The sequence below is a fragment of the Aptenodytes patagonicus genome, chromosome 5 (genome assembly GCF_965638725.1).
Source record: "Aptenodytes patagonicus chromosome 5, bAptPat1.pri.cur, whole genome shotgun sequence".
NCBI lineage: Eukaryota > Metazoa > Chordata > Aves > Sphenisciformes > Spheniscidae > Aptenodytes > Aptenodytes patagonicus.
The window spans coordinates 56,094,174-56,118,962 of record NC_134953.1 but is presented as its reverse complement, the minus strand read 5'-3'; the positions used below and the strand labels follow the sequence as shown (position 1 = coordinate 56,118,962).

The following is a 24,789-nucleotide window of genomic DNA, read 5'->3' as shown; positions in this document are numbered from 1 at the left end:
CAAGAGACAGTGTCCTGACCGGAGGAAAATATGACCCTGTTATGGATGGTAGGAAAGCAAAGAGCTGCTTTGGAAATGCATCATACATGCCTCCCCGCAGGTGTAGACAGGCATGACTTTCTCTGTCTCTGCGTTGAGGTTGCTGGAAATGAAGAATGCCCGTGGCGCTCTGTCTGAGCCAAGCGGTTTGCTCACAGGGCAGAGAGTACTGAACACAGCGTTGTACCGACACACACACAGCCCCAGCACCAGCCCGTCTCCCAAAGGGAAAATAACATCTGTCTGCATCTGCCCGGAGAGGCACTGCTCTGGAACAGACTGACAGAGGCGCTCGCCACGGGCTTCCCTCCATGGGTCCTCTTGAGCCACCCTGCCAGGGCATCCCCAATTCAGTCACATCCTCTGTCTCGAGTCCTGAACGCAGCTGAGAAATCATCACTCAGCTCAGGCCTTATCTCAGCATTTTGAGGAATTACATTTATGCTTATGGTGCACCAATCTTCTGGTTTGTATATTTCTATAAAGAGAAGAGAGAGCAGGGAATCATAGCAAGGGTTTTAAGTCAGGATGTGTTGTGTTAAACTATTAAATCTGTGTTTCTGCACCTGAGCAAGCACCACAGTTAGGAGAGGTGTTGAAAACCTCAATTTGCAGGAAGCTCGGTGGGACTCCTGTACATGAGTCAAAGCACAGGTACTGGCTCATGATTTATTTAGCCTGCTTTCTCTGCTACACACAGTCTGGTAACATGTCATTCAGAAACACTGCTCAGGGTTTGGAAGGGCAGCACAGAAATGTTTTTAACTGTTTTGAAAGCCGGAGTCTTTAATGTGAAGACTGTTCTGCTCACATGTATATGCTTTTGCAGAAAAAAGTCAATATTACAAGAAAAGTAATTTGGACGCTGACGAAATCAATTAAGTACTATGGCTCACATCAGAAGTTTGTACAGAGTAATATCCCCTGGAATCAATGCCCATTGCAGGATACAACCATTTATAATTTCGCGCTGATGTTGCAATAATCCGCTGCGAGGCTAAGAATGAAGGACCTCAGAAGCTGTAAATAGAGTGAAGTGAATCAGATCACCTTTTAGTCTAACTAGTAGCTATCCTTACTTGAAATCTATTACCCTTATTTTCTGCAATTTACTGACCTCAAACTATGGTTTCCCAAACCCTCATATCTTACAGTTCATCTTCTTTTCTAAAAAAACTTCAATTGAGAGTGTCATGTTGAACAAGACATGAACCTGAAATAATTCTGAAGACTGGAAAACAAACTTAAATTCAAAATAATCTCTTTCTACACAGCCAGGAATGAAAGCATATCATTTTTCTCATATGGGGGGTATTTTTCAAACACCGTGCTTAGTCTCTTGTTCATCCTGCTCTGCAAATAATAAAACCAAAAAGAATCATTTAAGTCATCACTCAGCTTAGGACTATGAGACATTATGTGAGTCAACAAGCCCAGTCCTCTGCTGTTAGAACCAACCATTTCAGAGTCTGGTATGTATAATGTGGGCCATAACTTTGGTTGACTAGTGCATAAATTTCAGCTGGAACGTCACTATGTATTCAAGACTTTAAGGAACAGATAATCTATCAATCTTTTTATAGCTTACCTTCACTTTAAAAGTGAAGTTAAACTTTTAAAAGTTGCAGGTGTCCCAGATCTACCAACATCTATCGACTGGCCTCTTCACCTTCTCTTGGATTATTATAGGACTTTTATTCTCTTAACGTAAAGTAGGTGCCTTCTAAAACCACTGTGTTCTCTCTCTTTAGCCAAGCTTTGCATTTTTTGCCCTAGTGACGACAGTGTAGGTGCTCACCTTAGTTTTTAGCCACTGTAAACCCTGATTCCAATTCGAAGTCACAGTGTTGTGAGTATGGCTTATGTTCCTAACTCCTTAGTGACCTCAATTTTGTTATATTAAATAAAGGTTATGTGTTTGTGTTCAGTTTTCCAAATTATAAACAACTCCATCAAACCTTGTGAACATGAGTCGCACCAGGAGTTTTCCCAAGTGAAAGTCCTGTAGTTCAGGTGGATGGCAATGTGAAAATCCTAAGAATGCAACTGTCTTTCTTTATGGTGCATAAGAAAACTATGGTTATGGAATATCTCAAGCAGTAGTGCACAGACTGCACCAAGATTCTATTACACTGAATGCATCCTTTCAGTTTTGAGAAAAAACTCTGAAATCACTGGCCTGGCATTTCCAGCCTGCAGAACCGAGAGAGAGAAGCTGATTCTTTGTTGTTGGTTAGCTACCTTCTGCAAAAGTGCTCATATTTGCTACACTGGCATGAAAAGGAGAGTCTTTCTATAGCCAGTTCTGAGCATGAGTAGCTAAATTTCATTTGTGTATCAGGAGGGAACACTTCAGTTCTGATAACTATATGCTGTCAAATGTGTTGGCATTGCAGTAAAATGACACATCGTTTTGTATAGTCAATATAGTATGAAGAAGAGGAGCAGGAAATAAGTGCATTTGAAAGGCATTTATGGATCCACAGAAGGAAAAGCCCGTATGTGTATAAATATGCATATAGGTGTTTAATCAATGCTTGGGGAATTAATGAATTCCCTTAGCAAATCCCTAGTTTGTAGGGATGATGTAGTTTGTTGCATAAAGAGCTGCTTGCATGCTGAGAGATTAAAGGGAGGCCACTGGAAAGCTATGGTTAATAAAATCATGGAATAGTTAAGTTGGGAGGGACCTCCAAGATCATCTAGTCCAAAACCTTCCCCAAAGTTGGACTGACTTCAAAATGAAATGCCTGTATGAAATCTAGTAATAGTATAAAAAGCTGGCTTCAAACCTGGCTTCAAATCTTTGGCAGAAGAATATTTCATTTCATATGGCAAAACCTACCAGTAGATTAGACTGAGCCCCTTACAAAACACACAAGAGAAGACGTTTTGGACTAGATGCAATTTTGGTCATTTTGATTGACAGAGCTTCAATCCTTTGCTTCTCTATCCCTCCGTAAAGAAGTACCACGGAAGAGGAAGGACTGCTGCCAACAGCTTTAATTTCAAGTTCCACAGCCCAGTCAAAAGCCATGAAATGGGGACTGGTATTAGGAGAAAGGTAGATTTTCAAGATCAAGGTTTTGAAGATTCACTAAGCCACATTTGCAGTGTCACAGTGCTTGTAAAACCAGTAGTGTCTCCTAAATGGCCAGAGAACGTGTCTGTCTTGAGAGATGTAACCAAGAATGTCAAAGAAACTGATTTGATTTAATGCTCACTGCCATTCACTGGGGATTAAAAGACTGTGAGAGGGGAAAAGGGATCTCTCCTTTTTTTCTGTCTTTCTTATTCCTTTTTTGGTCCATACGGATTGGGCACATAAAACATAAAGTAAGATTAAAAAAGGGATGTAGACCTGATAAAGCCTGTTACTCCCAAATGGTTTAGTTCCACAACGTATTGACAAGCACAAGAAACATACAAAACTATCTTAATTTGTAGTGCTATGTAAGATAACAGAGTCGGCAAAAGGAAGTATTATCGACTCCAACATTTCCCATGCTTTGTAACTGTTTGCTCTTTTCCTCTGTACTTTTGGCAAAGTAAATCTAATTTGAATTATCTCTCCAGAATTAACATGTGCATTTAAGCTAAAACGAGTGTTTCCAAAGGGTATAATTGATCCATATCACAGAGTCCCACAATGAAAGAAAATGCAGAGATAATGTAGCATGCTTACAAACTGTGCATTGCATCCCCCTCTAGTGACCAGTCTCATATAAACCTTGGTAGGGCTGACTGGAAACTTTCTATCTATCTGAAGTATTTTCATATATATATCAGAGAAGTTATGGGTTTGGGTTTTTTTCAGTAAGGCATGAAGTTTGTGGAAACTCTCCTGGGGAATTATTAAAATTTTCCTTTTTACATGCAGCTGTTTGATAGTTGAGGAATGTAGGCTCCTAGGATTTATCGTAACTTATAATGCAGGCCAGCTTAGAGGATAAATTCAGAATGGGACACGTCAGTCAGGTTATTTAGTTACTTACAGGGGAAAAAAGTCATTTTCTTTGCACAGCACATTATGAAATGTCTGCTTTCCATCTTAATTCAGGACAAAATCAAAAGTTGCAATCTTGAAAATTTCCAGAAATACCTGGGCTTATGTCCAAACCGGCTCTCATAAATGAGTTTATTTCCAAGACCTTTGAGGCTTAATTTTTGGGGGACATTAACCTAGTCTCTGTTTCTATATTACTAATTTTCTGCAAATGCCTCCATCCCAGTGTCCTTTTGTTAATAATTCTAACACTTATGCATATGCATCTTATGGATAAATCTGAGTGAGTAGCAGAAAATCAGCAAGAAGTCCTTGAACTTCTTGTCATTCTTGTGCTGCTGTGTTCTTCTTAGGTAGTTGTGTTGAGATAACGGGGTTTGAGAAGATGATGCAAAACGTCTGGAGTCTTTATAAAATAGGTGTAGGTAGAAGATTGCCTGAAGGACTGTGTACGTATTCTGCATGAGCTTTTTCGACTTTCTGACCACAGTTGACTAGAGGAATTTTGTTTTGTAGATCATTGTGGTGACATGTCAGTTGCAGATTTATTATGCGTTACAAATTTAATGCATGCGCTGGGCACATGCAAGCTAAAAGCCTTCCAGAGAGGGCTACATTTTGGTAGTGTGGGTTATGTCATAACCGTTTAGAAGATTATGCCAGTACAGTCAAACAGCCTTTTGGCTCCTTCAGTGTCAGAGCAAAGTAACTGTCTCACCAATGAGGAACACGTCTTCTTTTTCCAAAACATATGATCTGGTTCAGCCACAATTCTTACCCTGAAGCAAGAATTTAAGGGAGTCGAATGTCCTGTGTTACGTGGGAGTTCAGGTCGGATCAATGCTGTAGTCCCTAAAGGCCATTGCAGATTTGTTCCCTGTTGTCTTTTTCTGAAATCCTCTTCTAGTCTTGTTTTAAATGTCACATTGTAAATTGGCTTCTGTCATTTCTCTTGGCAAACTTATTCTGGAGGAAAAACCCTGACTGAGTAAATAATTAATATTAGTTAGTTGCATTACATTAATTAAAATGATCAATAATTCTGTGGTTCTGAAGTTATATATTAACATTGATTATGCCACCATCACGACCAACAGGTATATTTATGTATATCATAGGCAGGCCAGGAGTAGAAATAAGAAGTGGTAGATTTTTGTTTAACTTCTCTTCATGTGGCTGGCCTTTGGCAAATCACAGCTCAGCCCAGATTTACATTTGCTACTGAGCTACAAACTGCTGAAATAGGAATACCAATGAGGTAACTGTTTCTTAACACTGCTACCACCGAAAGAAGCTATCTGAAGCTTCCAAATAAAGTTACTTGCTAGCTATTAAGTGCTACATCAAGCTGTTTTGCCAGAGGTTCGGACTCTGGCAAACAAGCCCCGCCAGGCTCATTTGGGAAAGCAGCGAGTGGGCTGCAATGTGCCCCTTAGATCTGAGCTCAGAAACAAGCAGAAACACTGCCAAGAATTACCCTGCCCTACTGCCGACCTTCAGAAGTCAAAATGCTTCCTAAGCTAAGAGACATGCAGCCGAAGCAAGACGTGTCTGTGCTCAAAGACACAATCCTCACCTCCAGATCTCATTAGTGGTCAGGTTTCTCGACTGGGGCAAGACTGTAGAGGACAGAGCGGGATGAACGGTGGTGGGAACTGGATTGCTTGGTGAAGCAAAGAGTAGGCAGTGCAAAGATTATCAATACAAATACTCCCTCAGCTAAAATGAAAACCAGAATTCCCATTATGGCCAATCATGTTTGTGTATTTTAGTGTTCCTTTTCTTAATTTTTCAGGAAATTAATGCTTAGCAAATCTTGTTTCACTGGTGAGTGGCACATAAAACTCTCTGGAATAATGGCACAGGATTCGCCTTCTGCAGTCTGCTCCACCAGTGAGCAGAGTTCGCTGCAGACCCAGCCAGACTCCCTAGACTTCTTTGCTCAAACTAGAGCAACACATATGACTGCACTTCAGAGGTGCCCAGCTCCGTCCCCATGTATTAACCACCCTGGAAGCCAATGCGTACACGCTGGTGAGCACGCAGGAAGCAGGTTGTGCTGTTGCAGCCTCTTGAATGCACTGTGAGAAATAGGTTCGTGCTGCTTCCCCATCCTGTCAGCCTGGGATCGTCTCCAGCGGTGAGGTACAGTGCTTGCAGGTGCAAGCGGTGCAGCTTCACACCACCCCAAATGAACTGAATCAAACCTTGTCTGTCCCCTTGCCTTCCTGAGACTCCTTCTTCATTCAGACAGGAACTCACCTTAGTGGTCACCCTGACTCAGAACCCCATCCTTCACATCTGGCCTCTGCCTCCAGAGAGATCAGGAACCGGAGGTAGCTGGCAGGAGGTTGGGTCATTCAGAAGTTAGGCAGAAAGTGGCAGGGCGGTGACATCGTTTTTCTGTGTACTTCACTGCCCTATTGCCCAGCTACCGCTTATGTCAAATGCCAGGACTCTCGTCGGGAGTGCTACGCCAGTGCTTCTGGATGGCTAGAAGCCAGATTTTGCCCGATGTATATCCCCCCTGTGTGGGGACACATTCCCCCCAACACTTCCTGGCTGCCCAGGCAGCTCTGGCTGGCTGTGCGAACAAGGGCAAAGCGTAGCCACTATCAGATGGCAGGAGGTTATTTCAGTCCTCAGCCTCAGGCATTGGCTTCAGCCCACCCCAGCCAGCAGCCATGTTTTGTCCAGCTGCCTGTGGCACTCCTCACAGAGACAAAAAGAGGGAAAATGCTGCCGGGGAACTGCTCGGGTGGGTGGAGGGACAGATCCGGCAGCTGTGTGTGCTCCTCCGGGTGCTGCAGCTCACTCCCCACAGCCGCATGGAGCTGGGGGTGCGGGGGACAGGTACTGGTGGCTGAGGATTCATGAGTTCAGAGGAACTGCCACTTAAACCCAGTGTGCATTGAATCGTGATGACTTTACCTGAATGTCTCACCGCTTGGAGAGGAAGAAAGAAGCATCTGAAATTACACAAGTCCTCAGCGAAAGTACTGCAGAGCTCCTAAGCACTCAGTTCTCATTTCTTGATTACTTTTCTTTATGTATGTATCTATGTTTGCGACTGGCTTTCTTCATGACCTTACAGAGCTTTTGAAAGGAGTTTGCTTGTGAGCCAAATGCCTTTAAGCCACTTGGCTAGCTCTAGAAAGCCAGCAGCAGCACTCCAGCACAGCTGGGGGCTGCCCTGCCCAGCGCTTCTGCCCCACAAGCCTGGGGCAGCCCCAAGGCTGCGGCAGGGAAGAGGAGGGGGCGATCGCGCCTCTGCTGCTCGCTGCAGGGGGGTTATGGCCGAGGGTGAGCCCTGCAGCTGGTCAGAGGCATGTGAAGGTCAGTCTTTGTTGCTCCTCCTGTGAAAAGCAGTGGAGAACTGGGTCTACTCTCTCCTGTAAATGTGATCTTAAAAATGATGCAGCAGAGTGCTGTCCGTTCTGTCACATGGTTATAGAAAATCATTTGTGCAATTCTCACACGTTTCTCTTAGAAACAGAAATAGTGACAGAAGAGGTATACTATAGAGATAAAGATGACATAAAAACCTGTCAGTAATTAGACATTCACTTTGAAACTCTTCTGTAAATTTCAGTTGCTATCAATTGCTATTTACTTAAGAAATGAAATCTCATTTCTATTTTTTTCAGTTTGGGGTTTTTTTCTTAATGAAATTGAAAAATTATGACTAAGAGCTGAGGCAGAGCTGGAAAGGTTAAGTTTAGTTTGTTATAAACTGATGTGTGCTTAATTTGATGGCTATTTGTTTACTCTCAAACTATGGGGTATGGCAGAGACAAGAGATTACAGCTATTTGGGTTCTTGGCAATATCCTTTTAGTAACTATTAAGGAATGAGATATCTCTGAACAAGAGTTTTACCTTACCCTTTTTGGAGGGAAGTAAGTTCCAGCTGTCCTATAGCTCTGAATCTTTTCCTGTACAACGTTCATCAGGGAGACAGAGCCAAGAGCTTGGAAGTCACTTGGTTACGTATCGGTAGTACGTTGATTGCTTCAGGGAAAATACAGTGTCGTCTTCTTTTAGGGTTAGACATCATCATTAATAAATGAAAAGAAAATTAAATTCTCAGAGAAGAGAGAGTTCAGCAGTGCCTGGACAGGCAGAGAATCCAAAGTGTCCCCGATGTGTGCTATGGACTGTACATACGGGCATCTTTACAACACTGTTTCTAACTTGAATGCAGTCTGCAGAGTCTCAGAAGCTCTGCTCTTAAATGTGGATAAAATTCAGCCCAGCTCTGTTTCTCCTCCTTCGATGGAGCTGATGTTTGTGCTACACGTGCTGGCACACTCACTTCCTCCAAAGCCCTTCCTCTCGACAGGGGTCTCAACCTCAGAAATCCAGACTACCTTTCTATAGGCAATGGCCATCCAACTGCCAGGTGATGCTGGAGAAGTGAGGCTTTTGAGCCATGAGTTTCAATCAAGGTGCCATAATTGCAGCGACTTTAGAGGAGCCCTTGTTTTAAGCTCTATATATTGCTCTGAGAAAGAAATTCTTTCCTCCTCATTGAAAACATAAGCTGGGTACTCATTGTAAATGCCAGCCACCTTGGAGCACAGCTCGTGTATCCGCTTCCCCACCGCATGGGTTGGAATAGCACCACAGCTTTATATGCTGATATTCTCCAACTGTCGATGAATGTATAGACAGAGACCCGTTCATCCTGGGACTGGTTCCAAGTCCCCTGATATATTAGTTGAATTGAAGTCTCCCTGGAAATGCCAAATACATAGGGATGGGGTTTTCCCACCATAAGTTCCTACGCAGCCAGAATTTCTTCTTATTTCCATTCTGCTTAAGCAGTAAAGTTTATGGAGACTCACCCTCAATATTTTATTCCCTAGCAGCACATATTGTTTCAAACATTAATTTTCAAGTCAACAGAAGGCATTTCCAAATGCCAACCCCATGTGAAAGATTCCTGAGCTAGTTGCAGGTGAGCTGGTACAGCTATCCCAAACACATATCCATACTCCTGCATGAGAATACCAATCCTGAGCTAAAAACATTGGTATGCTGTCATGGCAGTCTGCCCAGAAGACTTACTCCTGCCCCTAAGGAGGGCTAATTAGTTCAGGTTATTATTATTATTATTATTATATTTTGCTTGCAAGGCTGAGAACTCCTCTCTTGTTCACTTACATTTGATCTACTCGAAATCTCCAGAATTCAGGAGTTGATACTTTTCTCACTTGTTTCATCTAGTCTTTTATCTGTTCAGTCCAAGTTCAAGGATAAAGTGCCCCCAAATGAGAATTCATTGTTTTCCAAGGGTAATGTTACTTTTTTCTCTTATTTGAAGCTATCAATGTGAAAATGTGCAACAAATGCCCATTTGCTTCTTACCTAATCTGACTATCTTCCTTTTTACAGTTTCAGTGTTAGAAATACTCTATTTTGATTTGGTTTGGTTTGGTTTGCAGCTCTCCTGCCGACCTGCTCACAAGATGACACCTTTATAAAATGGATAAGAAATATTTATAGTCTTACGTTGAAATCTTTGTGTAGTTGTTTTGTTCATACTTGGAAGCTTATTTTTTTAAATCCTCTAATTAATAGAAAGGATACATGCATAGGGTTAGATTTCCTCCCAGATGTTATCCATATCCCTCACTGTCTTTGAACAAATAATATGTAAATAAAGCTGAATTTTCTTCACATTACCTTCAATAAATGGGTTTAAACCACCACACAAATCCTACAATTCACCTCTTTGGTTCTAGTAGTTTTAGGACAAATCCAGTAGATTTAACTTTAAGCCTCCAAATATCTCTGCTGACAATCTAAGGTAAAGTCCTGGTTATCCAATCCTTTACATTCACTGAGCCCTGCAGTTGCTATGGTTTCAAAGATTTCACAGAAATCAAAACACTTTGATAGGTGTCAGTACAAGTAATTGTCTTTGATAAATGATTTCTCTGATCTCTAGATGTCCTGACAGAGATTGCCCCATACATGTGCTGACCAAACAAGAATTTTTCTGCATTTATTCCTTTCTTCCTAACTCCAGAAACTACCTGGGGCAAAGATGAAGACTTTATATTGAAATAAAAATCTAACATATATGTCTAACATGAATATCACATTTTCCTGGGATTTCTTGCTGTCTGCAGTTCAGTTAGAAGACGTGAACGTGAGCCTCACCCCGGCTGCAGTACACCTGAAATCCGGGGCATTTTCCACGGTGCACAGGCAGTTCTAGCTGTAGCACCTGGAGGCAGGGTGAGCAGGGGCAGGGAACAGACACAGGTCAGCTCTGCAGCCCTCACACGGTAACTCCAGCATTTCTCGGAAGCGTTCCTGTCTGCGAAATCCTGCTTGGTTAAACCACAGCTCCAGCCACAGTCCTGAGAAGCGTGGGCTCCGCTCTCCACAGGGCACCACCCATCTCCCCAAATCCTTCCCTGCTGCCGTTCATAGTTGCAACCACCAGTCTCCCGGGATGCTAATTTCATCGTATGGACCAGTTTGCCTAGAGAGCTTCGGAAAGAGATGCAACAAAGAGGATCCACTACCACAGTCAAAATGCACTGTAATTTTTGCAAGTATAATTTTTAAGGACAAATGCAAAATGTGGTTCTTTTGATGTCCAATAATGAACAATACTTTATGCTTGCGATTATGCCCATCAAACAATGACAAGGAATATACATTTCACAGACAATAAGGTGAAACAGTAAAAAATCACTAAGTGCTCCTGACTTATTAAGCAAATGGAAATCTGGCACTTTACCCGAGGCTCAGTTCAGGTCCAAAGTAACTTAGCACACATTATCAGTTGTACTCTGCTAGCTCTCAAAGGCGTTATAAAAAGGGACACTGTAGAACTGGAACACGAATGGAGGGCAGGACTGAAATCTTACCTCTAGCGACTGGCAAATCTCCATTAGTGCGAGCAGGGAGAAGCTTTCATCCTAGACGCTGAGATAAGCTACAGGATGAATGACGTCTTCTTTTCATAAACAAATGGAGATATTTTAAGAAATAAAGTACCTTTGTCTCATGAAAGTAACATTTGCATTATTAAGTGTGGTTATTAAATTAAATAGGACTTACCATTGTGTCATCTTTTTTTTTTCCCCAGCTTAATGGATTTCTTATGGCTTCTAGTGATCCATTCTATACGGACTCTTCAGATCTGTTCCTTCCCTTCTATACATAGGCATAAATTAGAAATTGCCACTATGAATTTACACTTATGTAACCCCTAAAAGAGAAAAGAATCAGTTGATGTAATTTTATTTAAAGGCCATCACTGTGTTTATATTCAAATATCATCTTTTTTTTCACTTCATCACTGCGATTCAGTGCACATAATGAACAAAGCTGCTATACTTGATCCATAACTAATTACAGAGATTGTTTTGCTCTAGTATTGATTAGAAACTGACATTCTTATTTCTGAAGCTATTGGGTTTGCCCTCTCAGAGTTAATGTGTACTTTACAACAACAAATATGAGATGTAGATAAAAGTCGTTTATCTATAGACATTTATCTACTTAAGCAGATGATTTGAACTCCTCAAGAGTTTAGCTATGAACCAAAAACTGTAAAATTTTCACCACCTTTAAGACACTATTAAACAGTTGCCTATAATAACATTTCCCCCCCCCCCAGTCACAATATTCTCCTGTATGAGGATGGTCATGCAGTTGTTGCTGATTTTGGAGGTAAGGAGTTTTTATGAAACATTTATAAATTAACCTCAAATTCCCTAAAACTAAACATGTGCTGACTAAGAAAACGCTGAGGAGATTGCTCTTCATTTTGTTATTATGAGAGGACACAAAAGGCTTTTAGGGATGAGAATGCCCCTATTTTTTGTCTCATCTAAGTTAGCAGGTGCTGTGGAGTACCCCACTGTTTATCTGAGAAGGAAGCCCAGATGATAGTGAGATGGATGCATCTCAGTTTAAGTTCTAGCAGTAGGTTAGAGGAAGAAATTGAGTGAAAATTCCTGTCATAGAAGATGTGCCCTCCTCTTTCATGGCAAGTGCTCAGGATCTGAGGATGATGTTATTGTGCAAGTCTGACTGTTGGCAGCCAAGCCCCATGGCAATAGGACAGGTTTCTTTCATTTTAGTTAAAAGAGCAGAATGTAGCTTGTTATTTCAGTTATGGACCTTAGTAACTTTGTGTTCAAAATTAGACCAGGCTATACCTTATGAATCTGTATTTCGTGCATTGTCTTGGTGTTTATCAGTCAAGCTCCATCAGAATGCATTCTTGTTGGTGCAAAGGTGGAGTTTAGGGAGCTGGGTTTGACCTAACTCCTCAGGAACTACTTGATTTAAGACATGCCCATTGTCACTGTGCAATATCACCACAGATGTGATCAGTAGAGATGCATGAACATCAGCTTAATATAGGAGGAGGGTGGTGGCAGCACGACCATATCTGTGAGGGACCCAGTGCTGACCCAGACCTGTTGTTACCCAGCCTGCTGAAGCAAGGAGATAGCACAAGGCTTGGACCACATGGGAGCAGCTGCTTGTCTGGGGCATTGCTGACAGTACTCTTATTCATACAGATGCACGCTTACGTGTCTTTTTCTGATATGTCAAAGGCATCTAAGTCCTGCTTGGGGATTTATTTATGTATCACAAAATGTAGCATATACCATGTTCACTATATTCATGCAAGATCTTGTCATTTTTAGGCGGGCTGCTTTTCTGACGTTAAATAAGACTGACAGGCTTCTGTGGGATTGCATTTTAATGCAGGGCTCAGTGACTGTTGTAAATCTAGATACAGTTATATTAACCAGTGCAAATAACCATGAGGTCACAAATTCTGAGCTGGATCCTCAGCTGCTGTAAACCGCTATTAATGTCGATGGAGCTTTGTAGATTTATGCCAGTGCTGAATTTAGCATGCAGGTTTCAGAAGCCTCATTGTCTGTACACATCCTTGTTGAAAACCAGCTTTCACAGTTCTCCTGGACTCTCAAAACCATTATTATGGTTATTTAAAAAAAGCCAAACAAACCACCACTTTTTACCAAGACTTTTGTATAATGAGGTGGGTGTCTGTATTGGCTTGACAGTAATTTTTTTTTTGTTCTGTATGTTTCAGAATCTAGATTTTTGCAGTCCCTGGATGAAGACAATATGACAAAACAGCCTGGGGTTTGTTTCTTGTTTTGTTCCACATAATTAGTATAAAACATAGAGGCAAACTCAGTTTAGGAGAAAATGACATTGGAAATATTTTTGTTGGAAAAGATAAACTGGTATAGTATTTTATCTGTCTTAATATTTCTTTGTGGGTTTTTTTTTTTCCTTTAAGCCTCTTTAATAGCAGAGATGAGTGAATATATAATATCTGCAACAGAAAATAATGCATTATAAGGTTGTCTTTGGAGCTCTATTGCCCCCCAAATCCTTAGTAAAGTGTCATTTTTTTAATCCACCCTTCCCGGCTCACATACACGTGTTGCTGGCAGGTGGTTCCTATTTCTAATAGGGAATTAGTTATTTGACACTGATTTTCTTTCAGAGTTCTTTTCTCCATTACAAGCCTATTGCTCACAGAGAGTTAGCTTTACAAGACAGTATTGTTGTCTTCATAAGTTTTAGTCCAGATGCATTCTGTGTGTCACTCCATGGTCATGAACGTTTGCATCATCATAATGACTAAATGTGGAATAGGATAGGTGATGCTAAAACCAGGGTTTGGCAATCATCTTTTTAACAAGTTGTAATATGCACTCACTGTCTGAGGAGTGAGTACTGCTGCTGCAGACCTGGATCCTGCCGGGGTTTGGTGACGTCTCACTGAGAAGGGCCGTCTTGTAAAGAATGTAGATTAAGTTACTGAGGTGCAAGGAATCTGCAAAAACACCCTGAACTCATCACTCCCGTGAGAGGCTGGTTGCTTGTGAAGCAGTCTCAGAATTGGGCTTCTGCAGAAAGCAGTGAGAGCCCAAAAGAGAAGGCACCAACCCAACGCAGTTGTCAGTTTTTCCATCTACCAGCTACCAGGAGTAGTAGTTAACTGGTATTATATGGCATGCTCTGACCTTATGATGTGGTCTCCAGACTTTGAGGCTGGGTGTTCTGCTTTTATTCTAGCACTACTCTCATGTTTAAAGCCTGATCAGTCTGGCTTTATGGGGTTGAGACAGCTACTATACTAATGCTGTTACGTATAATGTGCAATAATATGCTGCCTAGATTTTGCAAGCTAGGTGAGAATTTTTCCTGGCAAATTTACCAGTTATTTTATGAAGCAATGGAGGCAAGGAAATAAGAAAAGAAAGGAAAAGAAACATACAAATACAGGAAAATATGCGTATATGAGGAAGTAAACACCGTTAATGTATTATCGATGTTTCCTGATGCACAGAACCTACGCTGGATGGCCCCTGAGGTGTTCACCCAGTGTACAAGGTACACCATAAAAGCCGATGTTTTCAGCTATGCTTTGTGCCTCTGGGAGCTGTTAACAGGTGAAATTCCATTTGCTCACCTGAAACCAGGTAAGATGCTCAATGAATTAATATTTAAATTTCTCTGAACTAGAGAAATAGCTCCACTGCGTAATATTAACCAATATTTTACTGAAGTTTGTTATTAAGTGCTAAGATTATGCATTCAGTGAAAAGCATAGAACTATCCCACTATAATCGCATATATTACTCACTACAGATCTGCATAACTTAAAATTCCTTGTCCGGTTCTAGGATTATGAACAAGTGACTCTAATTGTAGGCCTTTTGCCTCTCACATTGGTGTTGGGATTGTAAAGCCATTCCTTAGAATCATGGAATCACAGAATCGTTTAGATTGGAAAAGACCTTTAAGATCATCAAAGAAGGGGCAAGAAAATGCTTCTCTTTAAAGCTGCAGAAACAAAAAGCCAGCAAGCCCATGGAAGTCAGGATAAAGGGACCTTATCATTCAGTTAATGTAATAAATTAAAAAAAAAAAAAAAAGGAGGGGGGAGAAACAGTACTCCTATACCTTTTTTTATGCCTTTTATTTCATTTGTGATGCTCCAGTGAGCTTTAACTCCTCTGGAGTCTTCTAGTCCTATCTAGACCATAATTTGAACAGAGTAAAATGGTTAATTCAGAAGTAACTGAGATTAATGTTAGAAATGGTAACCTTGTAGAGGGCTTTGATAATATGGATGATGGTGTACTAGAATTGCACCCAGGAATGTACAGTTTGATCTTCAGTTAAATGGCCATGGAACAAGGACCAGTGGAAAAGGAACACAAACACAAAAATGATTCAGAACTGAAACTCAGGTTCACGGCTAATGGTATTTTATTTCTAGAACCTGAAGTGGAATTGAGTCAGATGTTTGGCTTCTGCATCACTTTAGTAGTTAGAAATAAAGAGATATGAAAACCAGCTAATACAGCATAGAAGGTCATATACAAAGCTGGCGCACTAATTGCCAATGATATTCGTGACAGCTACCTTTTGCGCGTGAGAGGCTGACCTTCTGAACATCACAGAGGCATCCAAAGGCGTTTAATGGAGGTATAATCCCAAAACAGCAGAAAAGTGAACCTTAATTTAATGATTCCCCCAACAGAAACAAAAAAAAAAAACACCAAACCAAGGAAGGAATCAATAAGTAAAACTTTGCATGTATCAAAAATGACTTTGAAATATTTCACAAACACTGCATCATCTCAGCAGGGTTGTGCTTACGTAAGCAAAGAGAGTCGTTTTGCGGATCAGTGCAGGTGGATGATGTGTTTGATCTTTGTCTTTGTTGTCACTGTTTTCCTTTGGGGATTGCGTGGCTGGGATGCAGGTTCTTCAGCAGATGCACTGATGTGTTTGTTGCCCACTTGCTTGAGCTGTAGCTGAGATGACTGGGTCTGTCATCGAGTTAGAAACCCATGAACGGTTCCCAGGCTGATCCCACCCTGTTTGCCTGAGAACTGTGGCTCAGTTCTCTATTCGTGCATTGTGTATCTCTCATGTATGCTTGCACAAGGCATGACTGCAAAGGCATCCTTCTGTGCTCTAGGCACAGTCTGCATGTGGAAGTAGAAGTTGGCAGTTACCTGGTGTACAATCTTCCATTTAAAAGACGTTTTGGAAGGCCTGGGGGCAAGAGGACACCCTCTGATATCTGAAGATCCTCTTCCTTGGCTGTTTTCCACAGGTGGCATTCAATTCACACCTGTAAAACTGTCAGCATGTAAGCTTTGAGTAGCATTTTGTGGGGAAACACAGGGATATAGACGTCAGGAAATTATAGATGTGAAATTAGATTCAGAAACTGAACTCTTGCATCCCACATAGCAAAAATAATGCAAAGATGACACTTGCACGAGGAAATGGCATGTTATGATTATAAACATACAGGTATCCAGTATAGGAGATGTTGATTAACATTCTGCAGTTACTACAGTTGTTCCCCTGATCCACAAACAAGAACAAATTGAAATAACATTTTTGTAGGTCGGTTGTCATTGATTCCTCTCATGGCTTATAGTTGCTCTGACCCAGAAGAAAAGCAGGATCTGACCAACCAGTCAAACCAGAAAATGCTCAGAGGTTCAAGGATATCACACAGTAGAGCTGGAAAGTATCACTAAGTTCAGAGTTTTGGGGACCACCCAAACTCTTTTTTGGTTTACTCATTTTTGAGAAGAATGGATTCTTGTCATTTAATTCAGCCATTGTAAAGTACTTTTTAACAAATATGTTTCTTTAGCTGAAGAAAAAGCCTACTGACAGTGAAAGGAGAGCCCAAATAATAGTGGCACAAACAAACTTTGTAAAGTATCATAGAAGTACACAGAGGCACACAGTGTGTTTCTCCCTTTCTTTTTCTAATCCTGACCCCATTAAACTGATGGAATAAATCTTATTAACTTTGGTAAGATGAAATTTTGCCAATAGGTAATATATCACTTCCATTACCTTTGGCAGAAAAAAATGGAGCATTTTTCATTGCTATCTTAATCTGATCTGCATTTGCCCTCTTTTCATGGTCTCTGCTAGGCAAAAGATGAATCCGGTAGTATGAGAGTCATGCCTTCAAAATGTTGTTAGAGTGGAATCAAAATTAGGCAAACTGTGTTTGCCCCTTCTGTCTACATATAGTTACAATATCACAGGATTTATCTGATATTAACATTCTAAAACATCATTATGCAGGCAAAAGCTGCAATGAGGACAGACAATGGCTGAAATTAATCTGTTCTTATGATGAATACTGTGATGAGAGTGGGGTATGGTTAAAAAAAATTAGACCGTTCTTGTTACAATCTCATGGTTGCAATCTTACAGTTCCCTGCATATCCCATATACTATGATCACATCATTTTAAAGTGTCAGGCAAAGAAAGGATTTTACTTAGCTTTTGATATGAGTTCAAAATACATTTTTTTTTACTTGAAAAAACCTTGCTCAAAAGGAATGAGAAGGATTAACAATGTATTTGGACTCACTAGACATGCAAACCCAATTAGGAAAACATTTTGGCAATTTTGTCTCAGTCAGTAGTGGTTTGCGCTTATAAAAAGGCACTCACTAGATTTTTATGAAAGCAACACTTAGAATTAATTTTTGTCTTAGACTGTAACAGAACTAGCTATGGGTTATTTTAAGAGATCTGAGTCTGTTACCAGTTTACCTGCAACTGGAGTATACCTGTCACCCTGTCTTAATAATGGAGATGATAATTTTCTTAAAAAGTGAGTTGAAGGTTAACTCATTTTTTCTCCCAAAGGCCTTTTTTTTTTAGGGTTTAAGCTAAATTAGGTTGTCTTCACCCATGCTCAGTCTTAACAGCAATGTGTTTCCATTCACGGTTATGGACTGCCTTAGCTATCTTTACAAACGCTATGGATTGGAAAGCCTCTTTTAAGCTGCAAGTCTTTACCTACAGGTTTGATGGTTTGGCATTTCTGTACCTGCTGGGGTGCATTTCAGTAGTAAATAGGTTGTGTTTTCCTGGGAACATGTGTGATTGCTGGGTGCTAACTGGTTTCTGCCGGGCTGTTCGCTTGCAGCGGCGGCGGCGGCGGACATGGCGTACCACCACATCCGCCCACCCATCGGATACTCCATCCCCAAGCCCATCTCCACCCTGCTGATGAGGGGCTGGAACGCCTGCCCCGAGGTGAGTGCCCCCGCCTCACACAGCCGGAAAGGCAGCAGGGAAACGGGTATTTCTGCTTTGGCCAACCATCTCTCTGACCTCACATGGCTTCCCCGAAGCCCCAGTTTCCGAGGCAAGTGCCATTGCAGAAAGCCCTGAGACAGATAATGGTGTACGTCAAGAAATGCAGAAGAGTTGGTGAATTGAGGAGGAAAGTAAATTAACATTTAGCCATTCAATGACACTTTAAGTGATTATGTAACTTTGATTATGACTTGAGTTATTATTGAGTGAGTAGAAAAATACTTGCTGCTCTCAGACTTTTGCAGGTATTTTCTACAAATTCTTGATTTTTTCCATGTGAAAATTAAAATCCGTACCATCACAAAGAGGAGCCAAGTTACCCTGGAAGTGTATAAAATTCTGGCTACTTTTATACCACGTCCTGAGGCTACTCCCTGATACGCTAATAGGATACAAGCACAGGAGGTGTGTAGGAGACAGAATGACCTGAAGACAATCGGAAGTCCTCTCCCTGGCATTTCTGGCACATTGCTGCAGTCCCTGTTCTGTGAACAGTTGGGGATAGGACACACAGTCAGAAGTTATGAGAAATCCTGTTCTGAGAGAAATAGGAATCAATCTGGGGCCTCTTGCTTCTTCACGGCAGCTGCTCTCAGTTCATAATGCCCAAAACGTCTCACTGTTTTGTGGTTTTTTTCTTAAGCTGCTATAAGATAAACTCTGCATGCTGATCTTGTGTATTTGTGTTCCATGAAAAATCACTTATATATACTTACTTATCACTGTGTTTCTTGCCTTTAAAGCAATATATTTTTCTCCGCTCAAACGCAGAGTAGATAAGACCAATGAGGACACGTTGCCTGGTCCAAGAGACTAGTCCTCATAAGGTGATCTTTTAGTGATAAATTTTGAGACCCACAGGTTTGGTAGTTAAGGAAATAAAGAGTTAAGAATATTTTGGATCTGCTCAGAACTCCTTCTGTGTTAAAATTTAGTTTCCTAGCAGCAGCTCTAACTAACTGTTTGGAGAGCACGCAGTGACTGGTTATGGGCTTGCCACCCAGGAATCTTAAAAGCAGTCTACCAGGCTGTGAATGGAAGGGCACCTGGCCTGGCGAGAGCCAAACGTCAGTCCCTACCACCAGGAACTTAGCGGGTACCTGTGCTTTATAAGGGAAAGAAGACCAGAAAACTTAGCGAGCGATGTGAATTTAAGATAGAATTTAATAGATGCAGGTATAAAAAAAGATGTTGTACTTTCCATCAAGCAAACAGTAATAAGCCAAGCACAGAAATGTTTTACGTACTGCAACTTGTACATCACAGAGAGCAGGCATGGTTTTGAGAGCTGTAAATGTAAATTTTTACATTAAATTAAATTCACGCTATACGTTCCAATTCATAAACACCACAGACTGCTCCGGTCAGTGAACTTTTCCTGGTTTATCTTCCTCTCACTTATATTCTATGTTGTTCTGTTTGGCTCTGACACAACCAGATGTGGTTCCTGCCTGATTCTTCCCATTACCAAAACCACTATTCAGTTAATTGAGTAAAATTACTTGAGCTGAATTACCTTTAATTTTTTCTGATGCTTTAAGCAAAAAATATTTTATGTTTTTGGACTACTTGAAATTTCCCACCACAATGATGCTAATAACTTTCAGGAAAGCTGGGGCAGTTTGTCTGTAGATTTGAAGAAAGAAAAAGAGCACTATCATGATGGGTTTTTTCCTCACTTTCTTTTGCCTCCAAAGGTGCTGCATTAGGTATTCCACAGATGGTGGGTACAATATAGCTTTTGCAGTGGAGTTTTCAGCTTCATTTATTCTGCAAGGAATTAAAGGCACCTCATTTTCTGCCTCAAAACTACCGTCTCCGAATTCTGGTAACAAAGCCTCTTCATGTTCTTCCAGTGGCATTTCAGCCTCTTCGAGTTCATTGTTGCCTTGATAAGGTTGATTGTTTTTAAAGTCTTGCAAGTCCTGCATGTCTTCTGTATGCACAGCACTATTAATTTAGAGACTGGCATCACTGCTCAGTAATATATTTCCATTTTCTGTAGGACTGAGGATACTGGCTGTGCTAGGTGTAACTTGGCACTTTTTTTATAGTGTTGGTATGTTTTGCTCTTCACATTATCCAAAACTTGTAGCATATTTTCTGTTTTGGCATCTGAGATTATTTGCATGTCTGAAAAATAATGTTTTCAACTTCACTTCATTTTCATTAAGTGGCACTGTATTTCCTCTTTTCTTTGTTCCATCCTCCTCCATTGTTCCGTCTTCTCCAGTGTTATCAGTCCTGTTCAGGTTGTCTACAATATCGATTTCTTCTTTTTACTTCCAGTTAACTGCCAGTTAACCAGAATACTCAAGTATAAACTTGGCAACTCTAACAGGGAACAGTGTTCATTTGTGTTGAAATTGTACGATTCTTTGCAGAAACCTGGGCCACAGCAGCTGAATTACAGGTTTTAGAACAGGCAGGCCTCCTTGTGTATGTTTTCATGTGCTTCCCAAACCCTTGACATTTCTACTATAGTTACATTTTGGCATTTCCTCCCTTTTTTAAATGTCTCTGCACATGTAATCCTGTGGCCTCCATCACATCACCTTCATTTCCCTCTGTGGGAAATAAATTCTGCAATTCAGGATTGAAAATAGGAGAGAGACTTCTTACAGTCCTAGGGGATGAGGACAAAGGCAAGGTGCTTTTGTTCTTTAGGACTTCTGCCTTCGGGCCCTTCATCCTTCTTATGTCAGAGATATTGTGGGAAGGATGATAAACATCCACTATGGAGACACTGCAGACTTCTGACAATTTTCTAGCATCTAGCACTATTTGTTATAATAACTGCACTTCCTGTGGTTTTGCTCCCAGGTGATGGCTGCTTGTCACAACATGCAGAGCAAAGCTTTTGGAGTAAATCTCTTTTTCTTCATGAGCCTTAGTGCGCTTATTGGTGATTGCACAAGATACCAGATTTTTTTTTTCTTTCTGCTTTCAACAGTTGTATTTTCAAAGCCACTGTCAGTTTTTTCAGGATTTCATTCAGCAATTCCTTGCACTGGTGGCTGATTTTCTATTCCAGCTGTTCACTACATGACAGTCCACCTGGTTGGATTCTAATCCTGGATGTAAATTAAATTTTATAGTCAACAAGTCATGTCCCCTTATTTTCATTTTACTTTTCCATTTGGCTTCATCTTTGCTCACCCAGTTTTGATTTCCAGGAAGAACCTGAATGGAGACCATTTACCTTTCCTATTTATTGTTTCTGAACTCCTGTGTCTTCTAGTTTCACAAGTGATCATTTTGGGTTTGATGCCAACGTTTTGCGTTCCTTTTCCTGTGATTCTGTCTCATAGGAGCCAGTTGTAACACCCATCCCCTTTGCTAGCTTAGGTACCATTTTTTGGCATTCATCTTCTCTTGACTCCAGCTGGTAAGGGTAGCTCTTTGTTATTAAGTACTCTTCTGTTATTCTGCTACTGATTTTTGTTCTTGTCTTTCTCCGCCTTTATGGGTTTTTCTCCTGTAGAATAATTCTGGAACTTATCATGGTTCCTGTGTTTGCAGGTAAGACTGCTTCCTAGTAGCAAAGAAACATTTTTGCCTTCTTCTGGCAGTCCACATTGATCGCCGCATTGTGATCTGCAAACTGGTAACATCTTTTGCACACCACATTCCTTTGATTTCGTTGCACCAGAGATACTGGTGGTGGCTTGCAATGAAATGCTTTTGCCGGTGAAGTTTTAAGCTGTCTTCTGGTTTTGATGGAGACTGCCATGCTTCAATTGTTAAACACTTTTGAAGTATCTCCTTTGCAAGAATTTCACATATCCTGCTAAATGTGTCATTCCCAATGTCTGCTAAACAATAACATGGAATTTAGCACAAGGAGGAGGAGGAGGAGTATTATTATACCGATTAAATAGCTCTTTGAGATGCTTATCTAGGTAGTACAAAAAAGCCTTTCTAGTTGCAGCATAGCATCAACCATTTAGCCAACATCTTAACCCAGGAAGGATAAGACGCTATCACCTTAGAGCACTATGGAGACAACACTCTCATGTTTCGGCCACATTTTATAATGCCCAATAAAATTAACGGATTGACTTTTAAAGCCTTTCCTGCAATACAGAGACATCAACATCACCAGGAGCCAGGCTTGGGAGTGAGGTGGGTACAGGAATGCAGCATTTTAATCCCATCGCTGCCCAATGTGTAGAGGACTGCATAAGGATGCATCATGATTCTGCTGGCTCATAATGGCTCTCACTAGGACTGTGAGAATATTAGGTGTTCTCCAACGGTCCTGGACAAAGGTAAGGCACAGGGAAACCTATGAAGATTCAAGCTCATGAGAAAGCTTTGGCTAAATCTTTGCTTTATGTAGTTATTTAAAGCAAATAATAAAATTTGATCCGTGAGATGGACTGAATGGAGGACAGATAAACTACGTCAGAGCAGGTACTGTTCTGTCTTCCATATAGCTCCTTTGGCATCTGTATTTGGGGGTTTTGGGGGGGTTGGGTTGTGGTTTTTTTCTCTGTAACTTTTTCCTACTTGCACCAGCCCGCAGTCTTGGGGTGATGGATTGGACCAACCTGGTATGGTCTTTGGAAAGAAAGGGAATGACGTCAAGGGCAACATTTTCAGGAAGGGCTGTGTCTCACCACAAAAAAAAAGATTTGGGAGCATAATCTGATTGAAAGGACTCGGACTCATAAGCACCAGATTTGTAAAAGACCTCTAGTCTGCAGCTGGATGGAGCAAGGCATTGACATTCTTTTTTAAAAATGTCACTGTAAATGTTAAGGATGTTTTCGACAAGATACTGCCACGTAAGTGCTTTTGGAAGTGCAGCTGTCATGGCAGATCAGTGGCCACTGGTGATTCAGGCAGGATGTAGCACTGGGTGCATTTCCCCTCTCCCTCTGCTGACGTAGCTCCAGGAGGGGGGGATGCCCTGTCCCCCTCCTCTGGCCTGCGCGCGGACTGGAATGCCGAGAGGAAAGAGCTGGTGGTGGTGGTGGTGGTGGTGCCAAGGAAGTCACGGTCGTGGGCTGGATGCTGTTGTGCTGCTCTGGGAACCCAGAATGGATAATTTGGGAATGCTGAAGGATAACAGATGACAGTCAGCTTTATATGGCACTCAGAAAAAATGTGCAATGCAGTGAAAAGGCTGAAAGAACAGTCTGTCTAGCTGTCTTCTTTTTATGTGGTAGAAAGATACAAACTTTTAAGAATGGTTTCACATTGGTATGATTTTCTTGAGAAGGGAACTTTCAGGGGGGATTTGCTTAGAGAAGGCAGACCCTGTCTGGGGAGCAGGAGAGAACTAAGGAGGACCACAGGAAGAGGGATGTGGAATGGAAGAAGGTCTTGCCTCCAAGATGGTGATGCAAACCAGATTCTTTTCTCTAGCAGAAATTGTTTTCACTAACATAAAACCTTGATTTCTAAACTGCCTTCAAATTCAAAGTAATGTGGTTCAGTGTATTATCTGGGTTCCTTTTAAAAACACTTAAAAAAAAAATTGCATCTCTCTGGCAGAAGTTTCCGATCTACTCCTTCATCCCAGTTACAAAACCAAGGCACCTTTCTTGCTTTCGTTCTTAAGAAGGTAGAGGATCCCCTTCATGATCCCTTCCACAAAGAGTATTGCAGAATGTTGTGATAGTATTGTATTATTCTGAAGGTAACACTTCTAGTGTTAAAGTTATTCAAATGCCACTGTCCTCAATGGCATACTGTTACTTCGGAGTACTGTGTGAGTAATTTGAGTGAGTGTGAGGAGTTTTTTAAAGCTAACTTTGTTGCTGATTAAAAATATCCCTCAGCTTTCTGAAGGATAGAGTAGGAAAATCTTGAGTTTTGTACTGTTCTTCGACCTGTCAGTCAAACCAAATATACTGCTTTCCTGTCCCTACCTCAAATTAGTCCAATATTATCCCCTATAGGTTTTACTTTTAACCTGACTGCAAGGTTAGGAAACCATGACAATCATCTCCTACATGGACCTGGTCATTACTACTTTGGTTTTTTTATAGCCACGTATACCAGCGTACAGGCTGTATAACATGTTCCTGAATTTTGCTTATGGCCACTGATTTACTCAGATATGTCCTCATCAAATGCATGATGATGGAAAATCAAACTATCTATTTTTCCTTCTGGATTTTGAATCTCATTCTGATTCTCACCTTACAGTCCTCTCTGTTCTCTTCTAAAAGAAAATCCACCTTCATCAATCTCTGAAAGGTCATGTAGTGCTGCAGTCTGTAAGTCTTCCCACTGGCCCAGACTGCTTGGGTTAGTAACAGCTCCATAGAAATCCTCCTTCAGGGCCTCTGCTTCATCATTCACAGGCACGTTTCTATAAAGCTCTTGAGAGCACAAGTCTATCAACCTGTGCTCGAGACATGAGAATGAGCCACTCCTCTTGTGATCAGTGTCTCTCTGAATGCTCCCAAGTGATGTCTGTAGGCATATGGACATTCTATTTGCCTTTAGCATCACAGGAGGCCTATTTTCCTTCAGAAAGTGGCACATTTCTTTGTCAGACCCAACAATAGACATGCCTATTAACTCATTTTCCTGAGGTAAGCAGT

At 41.1% G+C, this 24,789-nt stretch overlaps 1 protein-coding gene across 4 annotated transcripts in view; it reads left to right on the top strand.

The window, feature by feature from the left end:
* The window catches only part of LOC143161198 (serine/threonine-protein kinase TNNI3K), a 101,244-nt gene that overhangs the window by 48,398 nt on the left and 28,057 nt on the right, over nt 1-24,789 (top strand). For all 4 annotated transcript variants that reach the window (XM_076339919.1, XM_076339915.1, XM_076339917.1 and 1 more), the window contains 4 exons: nt 11,687-11,739; nt 13,145-13,197; nt 14,417-14,549; nt 18,057-18,166. In XM_076339919.1, coding sequence (XP_076196034.1) covers nt 11,687-11,739; nt 13,145-13,197; nt 14,417-14,549; nt 18,057-18,166 — 349 coding nt within the window. The remainder of the gene's footprint in view (nt 1-11,686; nt 11,740-13,144; nt 13,198-14,416; nt 14,550-18,056; nt 18,167-24,789) is intronic.